This window comes from Schistocerca cancellata, chromosome 2, assembly GCF_023864275.1.
Source record: "Schistocerca cancellata isolate TAMUIC-IGC-003103 chromosome 2, iqSchCanc2.1, whole genome shotgun sequence".
NCBI classification, from domain to species: Eukaryota; Metazoa; Arthropoda; class Insecta; order Orthoptera; family Acrididae; genus Schistocerca; species Schistocerca cancellata.
Window position 1 is genome coordinate 321,557,049 of NC_064627.1, and position 18,915 is coordinate 321,575,963.

At 42.3% G+C, this 18,915-nt stretch overlaps 1 protein-coding gene across 1 annotated transcript in view; it reads right to left on the reverse strand.

Moving 5' to 3' along the window:
- Positions 1–18,915, reverse strand: part of LOC126153682 (protein gooseberry-like) — a 225,567-nt gene that overhangs the window by 75,843 nt on the left and 130,809 nt on the right. The window contains exons 2-3 of the mRNA XM_049916087.1: positions 15,511–15,839; positions 7,759–7,876 (exon numbers count right to left, since the gene is read on the reverse strand). Of these exons, the coding sequence (XP_049772044.1) occupies positions 7,759–7,876; positions 15,511–15,839 (447 nt within the window). The remainder of the gene's footprint in view (positions 1–7,758; positions 7,877–15,510; positions 15,840–18,915) is intronic.

Consider the following 18,915-nt stretch of genomic DNA (forward strand, 5'->3'; position numbering starts at 1 on the left):
AGTCCTGCAGAATGTTGCGCCGCGGTTTTCTCTAAGCTGTTCGTTTACGGAACACAGCCTCCAAACAGCTTATAGAAAGAAGCGGCGACATTTTTTGCAGGATCCTCTCATCGTTTTGCAGGGCAAATGCTCGGGAGCATATAGTAGAAGTTGTAACCGATTTGTTCGACCGGTGGGTCTAGGAAGTGCTGTATCACCCATCACACTCCAGGAGTTAGTCCCTTGAGATTTCAACTAATTTCCTGATTTGGAGGAAGCATTTCATGGCGATCGCTTCATAACTGTCACAGAGGTTCGTGGGGCAATACACCGATCCACTCCAAGTGTCAACGCAACTGGGGCTGCTAAGGGTTTCCTACGACTTGCAACGCTGGCAACGGGCTATACAAAATGATGGTAACTACTCTGAAGAACAGCAAAACTTCCGAGATGCGTAGGCCTATATATTTTGTATAAGCTGTAAATAAATAATTGCCACTATGCAAGTTCCAAGCCTCGTATTTACTCTGCCAAATGTTTTTAATAATTTTTTTGTATATTATAATCTCTGTCTATTCTACACTTTTTTATTTCTGTTGTTCCTTCGAGAGTTCAGTAAACCGATAATTCTGTACATCAGGTCTAGCAGGACATAAATGACAATGCCCGAATAATTAATGTCAGCACGTACAAGCTGTTTCTGACTATCTTACGTTGAGAAAAATTTCGCCAAAATCGGTCATCCAAGTGGCCGTGGGCGAGAAGCGTACTACACCCGTTTTATTGCACTCCCCGGAAGCAAAAAGAGCGAAGTTTCTCCGCAACATCACAGAAAATACAAAAATTTTTAAGCAATACAACAAACGAACACAGACCTACGTGCATTGAAATTCAAGCTAATCGCAATAATTCGAAGAAATTAGCACCATCAATCTCACTACTTTTGTGTAAAACTTTGTATACTAAATTTCCCAGAGGGATGAAAGAATACATATCTGCATTAACTGCTCGTCCACTGCCACTAAGTTCTTCGATTTAGATGAAACTTCGTTCCTCTTGATAGACCTGGTAGCCTTAAGTGCAAATATAAACCAGAATAATGTGATAAGATTTTTCAGCGGAGAAATACCACAGCCAACCGCTTGTAAATAATTTTTTATACATTGACCTATGTTTCGATACCTCTAACGATGTCTTCATCAGAACGAAATTTCAACAACTCCACAAAATTTAGGGTTGTTAAAATTTTGTTCTGTTGAAGACATCCTTAGAGGCGTCCAAACCTAGGTCAGTGTATTAAAAATTATCTGCAAGGGGTTGACTGTGGTATTTCTCCGTTGGAACTTATCTTCGGTTGCTGAAAGACAGCCATGTTCAAAACTGTGATAAAATTTCTTTTACTTTTCTTTTATATTTCGTTTCGCTTCTTTTCACAGTGTATCAGTCTCGGCTTCTTTTCGTATAGCATCAGTTTATTTTATTTTTGAAAATGTTATACAGCGTAACATTTCAAATGCTTCCACTTTTTCCACGATTCAGTCATTTCCATAGAATGCTGTGCCCGAGACGAATAGTTTCAGAACTGTCTTCCACTATTTCATGCGAATGTTTAATATGCTTCAAAGTTTTGAGTTGCATGTCGAAAACTATTTTCCTGTCTGTCTACTTAAAGTGTGTTTCGCGCAGATCTCAGTTGTTGCTCGTCTAGACCGTACCCAAACCATGGTGTCCTGACCCCTGACAGCAAGAAAGCTCAAGAGACAGAAGCAGAAGCTCTCGATGTGTTACGTAAAATGGTGTCATTAATGTGGTAAATATAGCAAACACGCGATGTTGTTGAAATGACAGAATCTGTGTTTCTTTCTTCTTTTTCACCCAGTAAAAATCTGCTACAACTAAGGCTTTTTGTCAGCATTAATCTATATTTGATTTGCAAACTCGGGGCTATAGACATAAAGCTATCGAGAGAATCGCTCTCTTTTTTACATATAAAAGAAGGTCAACATCAATTTATTTGTACCTCTCACACATAGATGATCCACCTAATCCTTCGTTGTGACAAGGTCCAACGAAGAGCGGCGCATCTCGTCACATGTTTGTTTAGTCCGCTTGATAGCGTTGCAGAAAGACGCAACAGATTCCAGTGGCAGACGTTACAAGGCAGGCGTTGTGCATCACGCAAAAGTTAAACTCCGAGAGAGTAAAATCCGGAAAGATTCGGGTAATAAATTACTTCCTGTCAAATACGCCTCGAGAGATGACCAAAACGAGAAAAATCTGACAAATCCGAGCTAATTTACTGGCAATAATTCTTCCCAGACGCAGCGGAAAGGGGGAGGGGACAGGTAGCAGTAACAGAAGCACTTCCCTCCGCCACACACCATCAGGTAGCTTGCGGAATATTTATGTAGGTGTAGATGCAAAGACGTTTCCAAATCATCAAAACCTGGTATTAAATAATACTTTATTTCGTTGCGACAAATTTGGACCAACCGCTCTATCATCTGGCAGACATTAAACACGAAGTGGCATTAACTACGACTCCAGGATTACTATGTACCACAGACATATTTAACTGATACAATGTTATCATGGATACAATTTACAAAACTACGGGCAGTAGAGATAAAAGATAATGCTGCTATGTCCAAACTAGCCTCAGAGGAAGAAAGTATTATTTTATAGCAAGCTTTGGGTGGTGTGGCAATAAGCTGCAAAGTTTCATTGCACTATTTTTAACGCGAGCTTTTCTTTTTGCACTTGCTATTTAATTAGTAGTATCCTCTCTTTGTTTGAGCGTATCTTCGTCATTTTACACTGTCGAGGAGTGATTAAATCCACAAATTCCACGAGCCTAGCCGGCCATAGCATCGGTCAGTTGTTAGAATAAAACTTCATCTCTGGCCACAACAGCGTGTGGGTTAAGTCCTGCGTTTAGCAAGGACAGTATTATATGTCAGACAGTAGAGTCACTTGCGAGCTGTCACAATGAATGACTGTACGGATCGGTCGCGATTCACCTTCAGATGGCTGGTCCCGGCGGAGGTTCGAGTCCTCCCTCGGCCATGGGTGTGTGTGTTTGTCCTTAGGATAATTTAGGTTAAGTAGTATCTAAGTTTAGGGACTGATGACCTTAGCAGTTAAGTCCCATAAGATTTCACACACATTTGAACATTTTATTCACCTTCAGATGATTATGACACTAAATGGTTAAGGTTTAATTAAACTGCTTATTAGATAGCTCCGTTAAAAATCGGCATCTATTATTCTGTGAAGTTTTATTTTACTGAAGAAAGCTAAGCGTAAATTGTTATTATCAATCGGAAACCTCGTGTACTACAGATCCAATCATATGATTCGTACCGTATCCTGCTTTACAACAAGAGAAAGGTAAGAAATGTACGAGACGGCAAGAAACGAGAGTATACGGAAAGGTAGGTGTTAAGGCTCCATTGTAACTTCAGATGATGCTTAAGAACAAAGCGACGGTTCCGTCAACTAGTCAGCAGTCAAATGAAATGACCGACCGCTCCATGTCTGGTGGTTTCGATGCTGAAGGATAATTCTTTCAGCTTATCTTCTGGAGTGTAAGCGAAACATCGGTAGCCATTATGATGCACTCACTAAAATTACGCCAGAAAGGATACAAATACCACTAACGAAATTTTAACTGTTGTGTCTCTACTATATATCAGGAAGAAGAATATACTTTTAAATTTTTGTGTGATTTGTAGTTATATAAGGTGTGGAATTTCGTGCACGGAGCTCCTGCACCTGACAGCAGCATCAACGTCTCTAATCCGGCTGCGCACCGAACCGAACGGAACTTGGATGGCAGATACGGGTACGTTATTGCATTCTGCTCTAACTCTGCGCCAGAGGTCATCCATCGTAGTGGCTGGCAAATGGTGATGCGTCATTCTCTCGGCTAACCACGAAAAATGTTACAAGTGAGAGAAGGGGAGAACATGCTGCCCAGAAAAACACTCTGACATCTTCTGTATCGACTTAAAGACACCACGTGCAACATACGAGCTTGCATTACGATATCTTGTTGAAAGTTGATGTCACGGCCATCTCGAAAATAAGATCGAAGAATCGGCTGTAACTCGTCAGAAAATATAACGTCTGCTATCCAAATTACCCTCTTTGTGAACCAGAGATGATTATGTCGTGTATATGGTGCCACACCATACCATTAAGCCAAATGCGGGGCATGACGATGACGAACGTAATTTGGCGACATTCGCTCTCCTTGGTGTCTCCACAGACGAGAACGTCCATCGTGATGCTGTACTCAAGGACTGAGACTCATCTGTAAAGTCGATGTGGTTCCATTCCTCCACCTACTCTAGTCTTCTGACGTACCACTTTTGGTGCATCATTCACTGCTACAATGTCAGCGGAAGCCACAAAATGGTCGCCGTGATGATGCAGACAACGTCTCACTGTCCGTGCGAACACTTGACTTGCTGCAAATAAGCCCATTTCCTGACACAAGGTTCGTGACTGTATATTAATGCACTGCCGAGCTAATAATATTGTCTGTCTTCTATGTCGCTAGTCGTTTGGGGCTGTTGAGGTCATGCTTGGCTTTGATTATAGCTCTCCGGAACCCACTGAACCCAAATTTACACAAGAGCCGGGGGGTCCCGACCAATGCGAGCACCAATGTTTCCGAAAGATGGGCGACGATTCTGCCGATGTCTAATTCCGACATGCGCTGGTACACCCGCAAGGTGTAACAATGTCTCTTCACAAACAAAAAACATTGCAGTATCTGGATAAGAAATCTGTTGCGTAATCTTTCTTCATATGACTTTACGCACAACTATATCGTGCGGCTGCGCTTAAATGCTAATCAGAGTGTGGAGTATACTTAGTGGCGGCCAGTGATCACAAGCTCGTGTGCTACAGCACACTGTATAAATCGCACTAAAATGACGCCAATTCTCTTCGAATGCGAGTTGGTACGCAAATAAAACGGACGAAAACGTTCTGTAGCGCTCTCTCCACGATTTTGCCTGGAGCTTGTACTAGTGTTCGTCTAAATATCCTTGTAGAACCCGGTCCTGGTTACGCACAGTCCGTCTCCATCCTGCACGTTCGTCTGCCTAGAAGGACCCACGATCACACAGACGCCCAAAAAGGGCTTCAAATGTTATGTGATGTGGTTGGTGTCTGTGAGGGTGCTTGTTTTTATATAGCCGTGCTGCTCTCTATAGTTTCCATCTGCTTGGCCGTAAACAAACATCATCTCTCCTTTTTCATGTGTCATCAATCTTCTGACTGGTTTGATGCGGCCCCCCATGATTCCCCTCCTGTGCCAACCTCTTCATCTCAGTGTAGCACTTACAACCTACGTCCTCAATTATTTGCTGGATGTATTCCAATCTCTGTCCTCCTCTACAGTTTTTGGCTTCTGCAGCTCACTTAGTGCACGAGAACAAATCACAGAATTACTGTGTCAAGCAGCAAAAGTAGGTCTACAAGTGTAGCTTGGTAAAACACAGTTCATGATGAACATCAGTCATGCACCTCAAATGTTTAAAATAAATACACTAAAAATATTTACGTTGGAACAGAAAACTGAAACAATGAAATAGTGGTCAGACCAGAAATACTCTATGCAGTGAAAACTCTTAAGCTGACTACAAAGGGAGAGCTTAAAAAATTAGCAAAAAGTTGAAAGAAGGATCCTAAGAAAATACTAGGAACCTAAAGCAGCAGTGAATTAAACTACCAATTAACATCTAATACAGAACTTTATTTGAAAGTTGCCAAGTTAATGGATCTAGTGAGGAGGAGATTCTACAAATATCTATGCCGCGTGAATAAAAGAGAACAATTACACAAACCTTTACTAAACAATTACAAATCCAGGATCATAGGGCTGAGAGAAGTGGAAGGAGACACCCAAAATGTGGGAGCCGACACGGACACAATAAGAAACAGTACACTTTTTAAAGAAGCAATAGTAAAGGCAGACTTTCAGAACAGGACCATGGAAGTCATTCCCTGATGTCTTAACAGATGCCCTATCATTCTGTCCCTTATAGTTGTCAGTGTTTTCCACATACTCCTTTCCTCTCCGATTCTACACAGAACCTCCTCATTCCTTACTGGGCTGTTATGGACATGCATACCGGACCATTCTGCTGTTTACAGTACGCTGCGTCTATGACACAGCCTGAAACACACAAGGAACACACGGCACGAGGTCATGTGTCAGAGCCATCCACCGTGGCAAGGAAGCATTTCCGGACACATGTTCATAGGACCATTTTTCCTCCATTCCCAGTCGGAAATCCGTCCCTGCTGATTGTCGGTTCTATTAATATTCACCGCTCATAAGTAAAATTAATATCTTCAGTTTAGTTGTCATTATTACCCTTTAGGGCACCACACTGTAGTACATTGGTAAACTTTTGGGACGAGCTGCCACTGAGTACTTACACTTCACGGCAATTTAAAGTTTTTTGCATGCCGTCTTCATTGCAGTGTATGAATCCCAATACAGGCCTGTAGTTCGAGTTTAGCGAAGAGACAGACGATCTCATTCCTGTCAGCGCTAAGCGTATTCCAGTGGCAGGCGTGCATTTCATCCTGCCTGTTCCCCAAGTCTCCGTCAAAAACCTAACTGCCAACAGGTGAAAAAATGGCGGAGGCGGGCGTTGCGCGAGCGCCATCGCCAGCGCCGGCGGCGGCTCACTTATCAGGCTGACAGGCGGCGGCTGAGTAATGGCCGGCGGGGTGTCGGCTGTGACGCCCGGCGAGGCCTGGCCGGCCGGCCAGTTGTTAATCACAATTAGCGGCCGGCCGGACCACACAGGCCGGCGTCACGCAGCGCCGCCCCGCGCCGCCCCCCGTCGCCGCCACCGCCGCCTCATCACCGATTGAATATCGGGACGTGACGCCCGCGCGCCGCCGCTGCACCGCTGCACAGCTGGCGGCGTTCTGTACGCGCCGCGCGCGCTGCCAGCTGGCTCGCTCACAGACAGTTGTGAGCGACGGAAACGCTCTCGATGCAGCTACGTGCAGTGAGGTGACGGAAGTCGTGGGATACACCCCAAAATCCGACCTCCTCCTGTCCGGTGTAGTGCAGCAGCTCGTCGTGGCATCGAGTCAACAAGTCGTTGGAACTCCCCTGCAGCAATACTAACCCATGCTGCCTCTGAAGCCGTCCAGAATTGCGCAAGTGTTGCTGATGAAGTGTTTAGTGCACAAACTGACTTCTCGATAACGTCCCATAAATGTTCGATGGTATCCACGTCGGGCTATCTGTGTGGACAAATGCCCCTCCCCGGTAGCTGGGTGGTCAGCGCGACAGACTGTCAATCCTAAGGGCCCCGTGTTCGATTCCCGGCTGGGTCGGTGATTTTCTCCGCTCAGGGACTGGGTGTTGTGTTGTCCTAATCATCATCATTTCATCCCCATCGACGCGCAAGTCGCCGAAGTGGCGTCCAATCAAAAGACTTGCACCAGGCGAGCTGTCTACCCGACGGGAGGCACACCAGACGAGTGTAACCCCAATGTTTTCGTGGCAGAGTAATTGTGGTGTACGCGTACGTGGAGAAAGTGTTTGCGCAGCAGTCGCCGACATAGTGTAACTGAGGCGGAATAAGGGGAACCAGCCAGCATTCGCCGAGGCAGATGGAAAACCGCCTTAAAAGCCATCCACAGACTGGCCGGCACACCGGACCTCGACACTAATCCCGCCCAGAAAGCAGTGCGTTAGACCGAACGGCTAACCGGGCGGGCTGCGCTGCTGGTACTCACCGAGGATGCCGTCTATGGAGTGGTTCTTGCGGAGGTCGGCGTCGTCGCGGCGACCGCCGCGCAGCAGCCGGCTGATGGACGACACGGAGGGCACGCTGTTCTTGTCGCACACGCCGTCCTGCGGCACAAGCACGGAAACACGGGCCCGCGTTACAAGCACTCGCCAAACAATGACACAAGGCGCGCTCGTCTGGCGCGAGCTACCATCTTCCTGACAACACGTCACAGCAAAAGCTGTCGCTCTCTCTCTCTCTCTCTCTCTCTCTCTCTCTCTCTCTCTCACGCACACACACACACACACACACACACAAGATGTCTTGTTCCCTGTCGGTACTGGCATATATTTTTTGATATGTCAATCCACTATCACACGGTGCCAGATACACTAAGCTTCACTCAAGCTGCTCATCTGTTTTCACTGGTACACACGTCAACAGCTATGCATACCCACACTAGCCCTTTGTAATTGTTGCACAAACAAATTAAAAAACACTATTTAGGCCTCCTTATCTCTATCGGTAAAAACGGGACCTTTACAGGATCACTTTGTTGTTCGCCTGTCCGTCTGCCTGACTCTCACAACCCCTTTCTCTGTGACGTATCATGTTGAAATGTATAAAGTGTTGGAAATTCCCGATACATACTTCTAGGACTTGTAGAAGGGAGTGAGTCCACAACATTTCAAACAGGAACCCAAATCCGGGGACGCACCTTTACCATTCTACGACGGTTTCAATTCAGATGTTTAACTCATCCACTTCTGATTAAGGAATTTGATTAGGCGTGACACACCACATAACGAAACATCCATTTATCACTTCAGCACATTTGTTTGTATAAGTGGCGTTTGAAAAGTCCATGCAAAAATAAAAACTACTTACATGTTTGGGGTAAACCTTTCGTATTTTTCCACATAGTCTCCTTCTAGAGTTATACACTTCGCCCAACGCTGTTCTAATTTGTTGGTCCCTTCCGAATAACAGGAATTGTCCAAGTCTGCAAAATAGCTATTAGTTGCTGCAAGCACCTCGTCGTTTGAATAAAATCTTTGTACCGCCTGCCACTTCTTCAAATTGTGGAACAAATAATAGTCCGAGGGAGCCAAGTCTGCAGAATAGGGGGGATGTGAAACGACTTGGAATCCTATTTCCATTCATTTTGCGACCACAACTGCTGAGGTACGTGCTGGTGCATTGTCGTGATAGAAAAGGACTTTTTTGCGGTCCAATCACCGGCGTTTTCCTTGCAGCTCGGTTTTCAGACGGTCCAATAACGATTAATAATATGCACCTGTAATAGAGTTACCCTTTTCATGATATCGATGAGGATTATCCCTTGCGAATCCCAAAAGACAGTCGCCATAACCTTTCCGGCCGAAGGACTGGTCTTCGCCTATTTTGGTGCAGATTCTCCCTTGGTAACCCATTGTTTAGATTGTTGTTTGGTCTCAGGAGTAAAGTAATGTATCCATGTTTCATCCACAGTGACGAAACGAGTCCTGCGGACTCTTCCTGAACAGTTACAAACCATCCTTGCAACACTTCACACGATTCCGTTTTTGGTCAAGCGTGAGCAATAGCGGAACCCATCTTGCGGATAGCTTTCTCATGTCCAAATGTTTATGCAAAATATTATGTACCCGTTCATTCGAGATGCGCATAGCACTAGCAATCTCACGCACCATAACTCTTCTGTCATCCATCACCATATCATGGATTTTATCAATGATTTCTGGAGTCGTAACCTCCACAGGGCGTCCAGGCCACTCCGAAAATTGCCACTTATATACTGTACTAATCGGAGATGCAGAGTCACCGTAATGTTTATCAAACTTCTATTTAGCCTCCTGAGGCGTTTTTCTTTTCATAAAGTAATTTTTAATCACCACACGAAATTCTTCTTTGTCCATTTTTTTGACAGTCACTCAACTTCTTTGATTCACATGAATGCCAAACACAAAGAAATAGACCAATATGGCTGAAACTTGGTGTGCGTTCTTTCCAAAGATGCTACTAACTAAACATGACCTCGAAACGCGCCGGTGATGCCACCTCTTGGACTTTGCATGGACTTTTCAAACGCCCCCTCATAATAACACTGAAATATTGCGTATTCATATTATTCCAAAATAAAACAGAACCAAGCATACTGTACGCACAGAACAGTACTGATGCAATTACAACATCGGCTCGATATGGCGACCACCAACGTTGCTACAGACACCGTACCTACGAAGCATGTTCTGGTACACACTCTCCATCCCACGAGGTGCCTGGCGTAGCGGCCAGAACTCGTGCTAGGAGATCTTCCTCTGTTTCTACAGGAGTTTCCTAAATTAAACTTTGCATACCACCCCACAAGGAGTAGTACACATCATTCTGTCTATCCTATTGCATACGAGGACAAGCACCTCTGAGACTTGTCTCTTTCGCTCAGCAGTCGTGGGCGCGTTACACACCTGAAATTAAACCGCCGTAGAACGGAACCTGTACGATTCTGGGCATGGGTTCCTATTAAAATTATTATGTATTCACTCCCTTCCGTAAGTCCTCTAAGTTTGTAACGGGAATTTCCGAACACCTTGTATGTCACATACTAACGTCTAAGCCCCCTTGGCGGTGTAAAAATATGCTTCTATTCCTATGCGATCGAAAGATACGGCCATTTATGTCACATATTTCTTACCTCGCAAACTCGAAACTTATAATTCCCTCGACCGATATTTTGGCTGTATCGACATCGATAACAGGCAAAAATCGCCGAGATTCTCTGTTCCCAGGATGAATGAACTATCTGTACTTATAAATAACTGAGTCTGTACGAAACCCCCATGGCGCGAGCCGTATCTGCTCGCACTTGGCCAGTTTTTTATTCTATTATCAGATCACACAAATGGTGTCATTATTGGTTTCTGTTAAGAGTCAAGTAGTCATCAGAGAGTTGAAATTTTTAAAAATAAACAAACACGTGGAGAGTAACATACTAATAAACTAAACTGCAAATCGAACTACTCAACACAGTTGTATGCACTTGAGTATGTGAGCTCGTAACTTAACTGAACAAGCCCTCAGAGACACTCAGTATACATATGCTTTCTGACTCAACTGAACAGACCCTCAGAGACACTCAGGGTATATACGTATGCAATCTGACTGTTGAAACTGATGGCTGAAACTAAGTTATAGTAGGAAGCTGATGACTTCTAAATCACAAATACAAGGTGCATTCAAGTTATAACAAATTCGATTTTTTTCTCAGGGCTGGAAACAGTCAGTGATGGTAGCACTGTAGGGCACACAGAATTCTAGGGGCAGTGGCGGGAGTCAGTGCTGTTGTTGAGACTTTATACCACTGAATTTACTGGCACTTTCTTTCCATATTGAAACACAACATCCAGGTCTCATCCATTTTCACAGTCGGTTAGTAATAGAAAGTTCCATTCACGCAGTCATCACACATTAACAGTTCCTGCCCACATGCCATACAGTCTCGTGGTCATGGGTAAGCCTTTGTGGCACCCACCTGGAGGACACTTGCGTTTCCAGCTCTTCATGCAGGATTGTGTGCATGGATACCACGGAAACGCCCACTTTGGAGGCAGTGTATTCCAGAGTCATTCGGCGATCCTCGAAAACAGTTTACTCCACTCAACCGCTCATGTCACAAAACCGCTTGGTGAGGGGCTGAGATTGTTATGTTGCTACACTACGTTCTGCCTTCTTTAAACTGTCGCACCCACGAAGGCAAGTTTTGCACACTCCAATCACACCATCACCACATGTTTCACTTACCTGGTGATGAATTTCAGTCTGTGCGACACCACATAAATTGACAAAACGAATGATCACACGGTGTTCTTGAAATGAAAATGACGCCATTTTAAGTACCAATAAAAGAATTCTGTGCGCCGTAGAGTGCTGAAATCTCTGTCACGCATTCACAACGAGATTACATTAATTTTTAAACAAACCGGATGTTTCTGTTTCCAGTCCAGAGAAAAAAAATTCACTGTGATATAACTTAAATGCACCTCGTACAAGATTAAAAATATTTATAATGTAATGTAGAATGTGGCAGAAAGCATTCTCAAAGTTTTCCTAATGGTATTTTGTTTCATTCTGGCTTTTTAGTGTAGCGCTACCTACTAGTTATCTCCACAATTCTCAACATCATTCCTTTGGGGCACACTTCAAAGTTACGAGACACTCTTACACGTGATTTTTTCTCCTAGATGCAAAAAATCAATCATATAAAGCAAATACATTTTATGGATAATTTCTTGCAGGTTGAGCTGTTCCCGGAAACGATTTGGCGATATTTTTTTGTGTTCTGTGTATTTTATTGGAAGATTTCAAGGCATTAGATATCTCGCGACACACCGGACGTATATTGGCCACACAGTAACGTGTTGGGAAACGCTAAGTTAGTTAGTTACTCGTGGCTCATGTTTGCTGATAACGTATATGCAGTTAGAGCTGGTTCAACACCCAAGCAACACAAATGTGGATTTCTGTACAAAATAATTAGGAACAGCCGCTTATGGCGCCAAGCTGAGAGAGCTGCCAGGGGTGTCCATGTGAAAGTTTAGTATGCAGTGTTTATCACAATTTGTAGCGAAAACTAATCCGAGTGAAAGCGTACGACGGAAAAGAGGATGGTGAGGGGAAGGGGATGGCAAATGATAAGACGCTTGTATGGAAGAATGATCTTGAACCGGCTCTGTATCTGGCTTATCTACACCAGTAGTTACTTGAAACACGATATATTGGTCCTCGAGACGGTTGCCATGTACAGTTTCTTGGTTATTTGTGTTTGATTTCTTCCAGACAGCTGACTTTATTTTTGCTGTTTATTTACGAACAATATGTTATCGATTTCGGAATTATATAGCTCATTCTTGGGAAATCCGTACTGACTTACACAGCTCTGAAATCGGTAACATATTTTATGTGTATACACCAGGAATGAAGACAAACATGTATTATTAATAAATACAGCTGAACGCCCAAAAATTCCATTTTGCAAAATGGATCACAATACAGTTCACTGATTTTTAAACTGTAGCTCTAACATAAAAAGCATCTGCTCTGAATACATTTTCGTTTCAAGAAAATGAACTTTTTAACAATTTGCGATAGTAATATCTCCTGAAATAATGATTTCAACTTGAGAACAACGTTATGTATGTTGTTGTTACTAATACTGCGCTTCATACTAAATTGTTAGTACATGTGTTTTATAAAATACTTCCAGAAACTAATGAAATTTGAAATTTTAAATCGGAGCTCGTGATCTATTTTGGAAAAAGACTTCTTTATTTAAAACTGTCTTGATCGCATTTGGCGGACTTGACAGTCTATTTATTTTGACTCTTTAAGAGTCATCATCAACACCAGTGTCTTGTTACGAAAGTAGCATGTCAAATAGGCATCTAGTACCCATCGTGGTCACTTCAAATTAACCCGACATTTTAAGGGGAGTGTGAGTGGCTTATCCTGCTAATATTCAATTTATTAATTCCATGACCCATTTTCTCAAAAACTACTTAATGCAGTTCAATGAAACTTTTGCAGGTTACTTAATCGTGCTTCCTGTACTTACTCCTCTAGTTTGATTCAAGTATATATTCTAGGAATTACGACAGAATTTTTCTGCTGTATTCTATATTACAGTTTTCCCTAAATTTTTGTCGATTTTACTAGAAATATGTAAGCTATCTGTATCATTTAAGAAATATATTAATATAATGGTAGTATACGTTATCTGTAAAAAATTTAAATCTTCAATAGTTTCGGAGAAAACGTGTCATTTGCTGAAAATTCCATCGAAGTCGTGTGTCCATTCTCTTGTGTACGAGGTTGACACACTCCAGCTTTTACGGTGTCTTGTTGCCTTATGTCTGCTATCAACAACAGATTTGGATGAGCTAGAGTCATCGTCACCAATGAATTGCACATGCCAAACCCCTCGTTTTTACAGAGAGCGATGAAGGTTGTTTACATCTGAGGTACATTTAATTTCTCGACCAGAGTCTGTATATTCCTTGCTGCACTTTTGGTTCATGCTGTGTCTTTTTGTCTAGATTTGAGATAGCAATACTGCATCCACGACAATGTTTGCATAAAATTCCTACGTCTCGAATCTTGTCAATACTTGTGGTAGCTCCACAGGAGTTGAAAAACCGATGGCCCCTCTTCTGCCATCACATGCAATTGTTAGGTCAGTAGAGTCTTGCTGTCTCTATTTTCCTCGGGTAAATCCTGGGCTGCAGTTTTCATTGATTCTTTTCCTACTTTTCCCACTTTGTCTAGTAAAATGTCTCTGTGTTTCGATGTGCTTGTAGTAGAGCGTGGTATATTCATTACATAACAAATATTTTTCCTTCAGTTGGCCCTTTCCTAGCGCACCTCAGTTCTTAAAAGTACAAACTACTCTATAGGTGGGGCAACCACAGTTCAGATCACACATGGCTGATAGAATTGGAACTTTCGTAACATAATATTACGGAAGGTGTTATTAGCAAATTACAATTAAAATAAATGAAAGTCCATATGACCACATTATCTGTTTATTGTACCACTTTCAAAGGACTTCTTTGAAAGGACTATAATAAACAACTAATGCAGTCATATGGCTTCTCATTGTTCCATTTCTATCAATCATACAAACAGTTTACTTTTGACTCAAATAAATCATTATCTTTGAACTTTTCTGAAGTAAAAGATTAATTCTGGGTTTTAAAATTTTCAAATGAAATTGTCAGGATACACAATAAGCCATATGTTCGAGAGGCATCTGCACTTATGTTTATTTTCCCTCTACACTAATTAAAATTTGTAAATACATTGAACACTGAACCGACAATACTGAAATCTCTAATGATATCAATTCTTTATCATTCCCATTTCACTTATTTGAATCCAGTTTATCACATTTCGCAAGTTCCTTTTTGGGGAAGGTTCTTGAAGGTGTGTTAGAGATGGGGCTGAAGCACTGGTTGAACTTTTATTCCTAACCTCACTCGCGATCTCTGACACACCAGTATAAGTTTTGCAGTACCGGTTTCCTTGGTTTCTCACTTACTCCAACATTTCTTTTTCTACCCTCATTACCAAATATAGCAGTTAATACACTACATCAACAGTAAATTAAAAGAACAGCACGAAGAATAAAGTACTTACATACAGTAGACCAAGAACATCACGTACACAACGTAAATAACAATCAGAACTGTTATTCCAGACCTACGAACTCCTTCGCAAGGTTACTCACTGGAATTTAAATCAAACTGCAGCCTTTCAGACCTTATGGTTCCCGAATACTAATTTTTAACTCATCAATGGTTTTTGAAATCCAAAACTTGTCATATGCAACTAATTAAATTAAATATTCTTCCAGTCAACCAAATTTAATTAATCGTGCACCAAATAATTAGAAAATTCCAAATAATGTTTCTGCATTTAAAAAAAAAGAAATGACCCTTTAGTGACCATGATGAGCACTAGATGGTTACTTGACCTGTTACCACCGTAACAAGATGCTGGTTCTGATGATGACTCACAAGATTCGAAAGCAGTAAACGCGGTCAAGACAATTGTGACTAACAAGTACTCTTCCAAAAGATTTAATTCATCATGAAAGCAGGAACTGTAGTTGCTAGCGTAAAATTTCGCATAGAGCTTAAGCAGGCTCGTAAAGTGCTGAAGACACACAGAACAGAGAATTTGCGATGTGAGGGCACTGCAGCCGTACCTGTGGGTCGCCTACCTTGATGAGGCGGTCGCGGATCTCCCAGCTGAAGATACCCGGGTTGGCCTTCTTGTAGTCGTCGATGCGCGCCTCCACCTCGGGCGTGGCGACGCGCGGCTTGGAGCCGCCGATGACGCCGGGCCGTATGGAGCCGGTCTCCTGGTAGCGGTTGAGGATCTTGGAGACGCAGCCGTGCGACACTCGCAGCTGGCGGGAGATGACGCACGGTCGCACGCCGGCCGCCGCCATCTCGACGATCTTCAGCCGAATGTGATTGGGCAGCGGCCGCCCGTTGATGAACACCCCTCCGAGCTGGTTCACGCGGCCCTGTCCTGAAATCCAGACAACAGCCCTTAGTCACGAAATTGAATCCAGTGCAGCTGCTACTTGGTATAATATCCTACCTCCACAAGACTATTTGTGACGAGAAAATATTGATTTTATTCTTTGTTATGACTCAGCTTAGGCTTGTTTCACTTCTAAGAAGGCGCAGTAAGTGTGTGATGAAGGGACGAAAGAGCTATGGGGAGACATAACATCGGGTGTCCCTCAAAGATCAATGTTCGGACCTCTGTTATTTTCCTAGTGTAGGGTGTATCATAATTAATAGCGGGGAATGACACGGATGAAATTATATAATAAAAGAAGCGAAAATGGGATAAGGGTAGATTTTGGGAGCTCCTGAGGGAAATGGAGATATTCTGTCAAAAGAGGTCACACCATGCCACCTTGCTCAATGAACAGGTAACAATGAGAAACGTCCAATTTTAGGAGCTTTCCGAAAGCCAACTAACTAATAAAGGGCTTTCAGAGGTCTACTTTCTCAACTTTGTGTTCTGCCTTATGGCAGGTCTTGTCGTGGGGGATGCCTCGTCAGAGAGGTGCACCGCATGAGCGTCTAGGAAAGTGATTCCAGTGGAGTTTTCCCGTTGCCTTCCACTGATGATGATGAAATTATCAACAACACAACACACAGTCCCTGAGCTGAGAAAATTCCCGACCCAGCCGGGAATCGATTCCCGGCCCCTTATTGTTCAGAGGTCTAAAGGACACGTAAAACCTATGGCTATATGTAGTTCTGCGCTATGCCTCATTCAGAGCAAAATTCATAGCTCACGAACCAAGCTAATTTTCCAGAAGCCACTAATAGAGCGTATATTTGTTTTATTATGAAGACGAAACTATGTTACATATGTTTCTGTAATAAACAGTTATAAGATTTTATAAGTCGGTTTTTACGTTGTAATTCCTTGAGCTTGTCACACTGGTCCATAATTTCAACGACTTTTAGTAATGTAAGCTAAGTTGGAAGAGATAATTATGCAGTCAGTGTGCGATATGTATAACGCGTATGTTGTTTTAATATTAGTATAGATTTTAGGTTTCACACAGAAACAAATGATATTAGTATATCAGTTTATGCCACCTGTATGTGGATTCTTCCTCCTGGTTTTACATGACTACTGAATGTATTTTAGTATTTAAGGATGCCACTGTAGTTTTATTTGTGACATATTTTTTAAAATGTAGTGTACAAATGACAATAAAAAGAGGTCGCTAGTTACTACTGATGTCACATATTGAGGTTAGCGGCATGGAAATATACGCAGAGGTTAGCGGCATGGAAATATACGCAGCAAGCTCAGTTTGACTGTTTGTTGTCTGTAATGGCAATGTTGTAACCACGTGCAGTATTATTTACGATGAGTCACCATGAATATGGGACGTAAATTCATGGTTTACACGGTGCTGTATTTGTGATCTGGTAATGTCTGATTCTCATTATATTCTTTTATTCATGTGGCACAGAAAATAGCTCCACAGTAGCTGAATCGATAAACAGATTAAAAATTTACGAACGACGCTGCTCTTCCTCCTATCTTAGAAGCAAAAACTTTCCATTATACTTGGCAAATAAGCCTCTGCGGGATAATGACGAATGTTTGGTTACCTGGGCGGATTATGTGGAGTTTGTAAATTCATATTCGTAAATATTCATTCATAAACATATTGCTGATATGTAAAACTGTAGTCCTCTATACGACAGGAAAAAAATAGAATGTTTGTTGTTTTTTTCTTACATTCCTTCAGTGGGGCAACCATGTAACTATTAAAAAGTGTAAGCAAATTCAGTGTAACGCTACCTTACTCCATTGTTAGCTGAAAAGTCTCTGATACGTGCTAGGGTAGAGAGTGCACATGTCAGGTGTTTGTCAAGTTCTCTGTTTTCCATTAGTGCCCACAGTTTAATTTTTGCAGTTTCTCAGGCCGCCGTGTTTATTAGATACTGTTCTCATTTCTTACAGCCACTCATAACCTGTAAATGAACGTTCTCCAACAATAAACAGTCAGATCTCGATTCTAGGACACATAATATGTGGACTCATAACGAAAAAGCTCCTTCGCGGTTTCTCCAAATGAATAATTTTGGAATACGGAAATTCTGGCATGATCGTACAAGCTCTAATGCTTAGTCTGTGACCCATCATATGTCTATCTTTCTCTTCGGAAAAAGTTAGAGTACCTCGCTTTTATTTCGAGAAAAATAAATGCTCCTGTATCTGGGCAGATCGGATCGTTACTGAGATGGAAAATATTCGCTCTATTTCGTTGTTATCACTTACCTAAAATATTTTTCCGGTATCTCAGTCTGTTTATGATGTATCACAAATGTTCTCCATACACTATTCACACAGTACATTCACCTTTCGAAAAAATTCATATGCTTCGAACATTAAATCAGATCGATAAAAATTTCAGCTCATTCTGTAATACACTGAACTGTTGAAGTCGGCCGGTGTGGCGGAGCGGTACTAGGTGCTTCAGTCTGGAACCGCGCGACCGCTACGGTCGCAAGTTCGAATCCTGCTTCGGGCATGGATGTGTGTGATGTTCTTAGGTTAGTTAGGTGCTGATGACCTCAGATGTTAAGTCCCATAGTGCTCAGAGCCATTTTTTTGAATTGTTGAAAAGCATGTTTGATGCAAATAAACTTTGTTAGGAAAAGTACAACACATGCAGAACTCGATATTTACCGGGGAAACTTTTAGTGAGAAAGAAACGCATACTGATTTTTTAAAATTCTGAACATCAAACGACTGGAAATATCAATTAAGAAGAACCACACAGCTTTCGTATTACGTGAAAAGTTTTACTCTGAGCTACGCATACAGTTAAAACATCTAAATTGCTGCAAAACTTAATTTGTGCGCCGTTCGTTACTAAGTCGATGGAAATAATTCTGTCTTATACATTGCCCAGTTTTCGGTGATTTACGAATATTTTAGGATCATACAATAATGGTACTTTGTATAGTATTGTGCGTTACACTACTTCCTGCATCTTCTTAGAGCTTAAAAAAAGACAGCCTGGTACATTAGTGAAAACAACAAAAAATCCTTTTGAAAT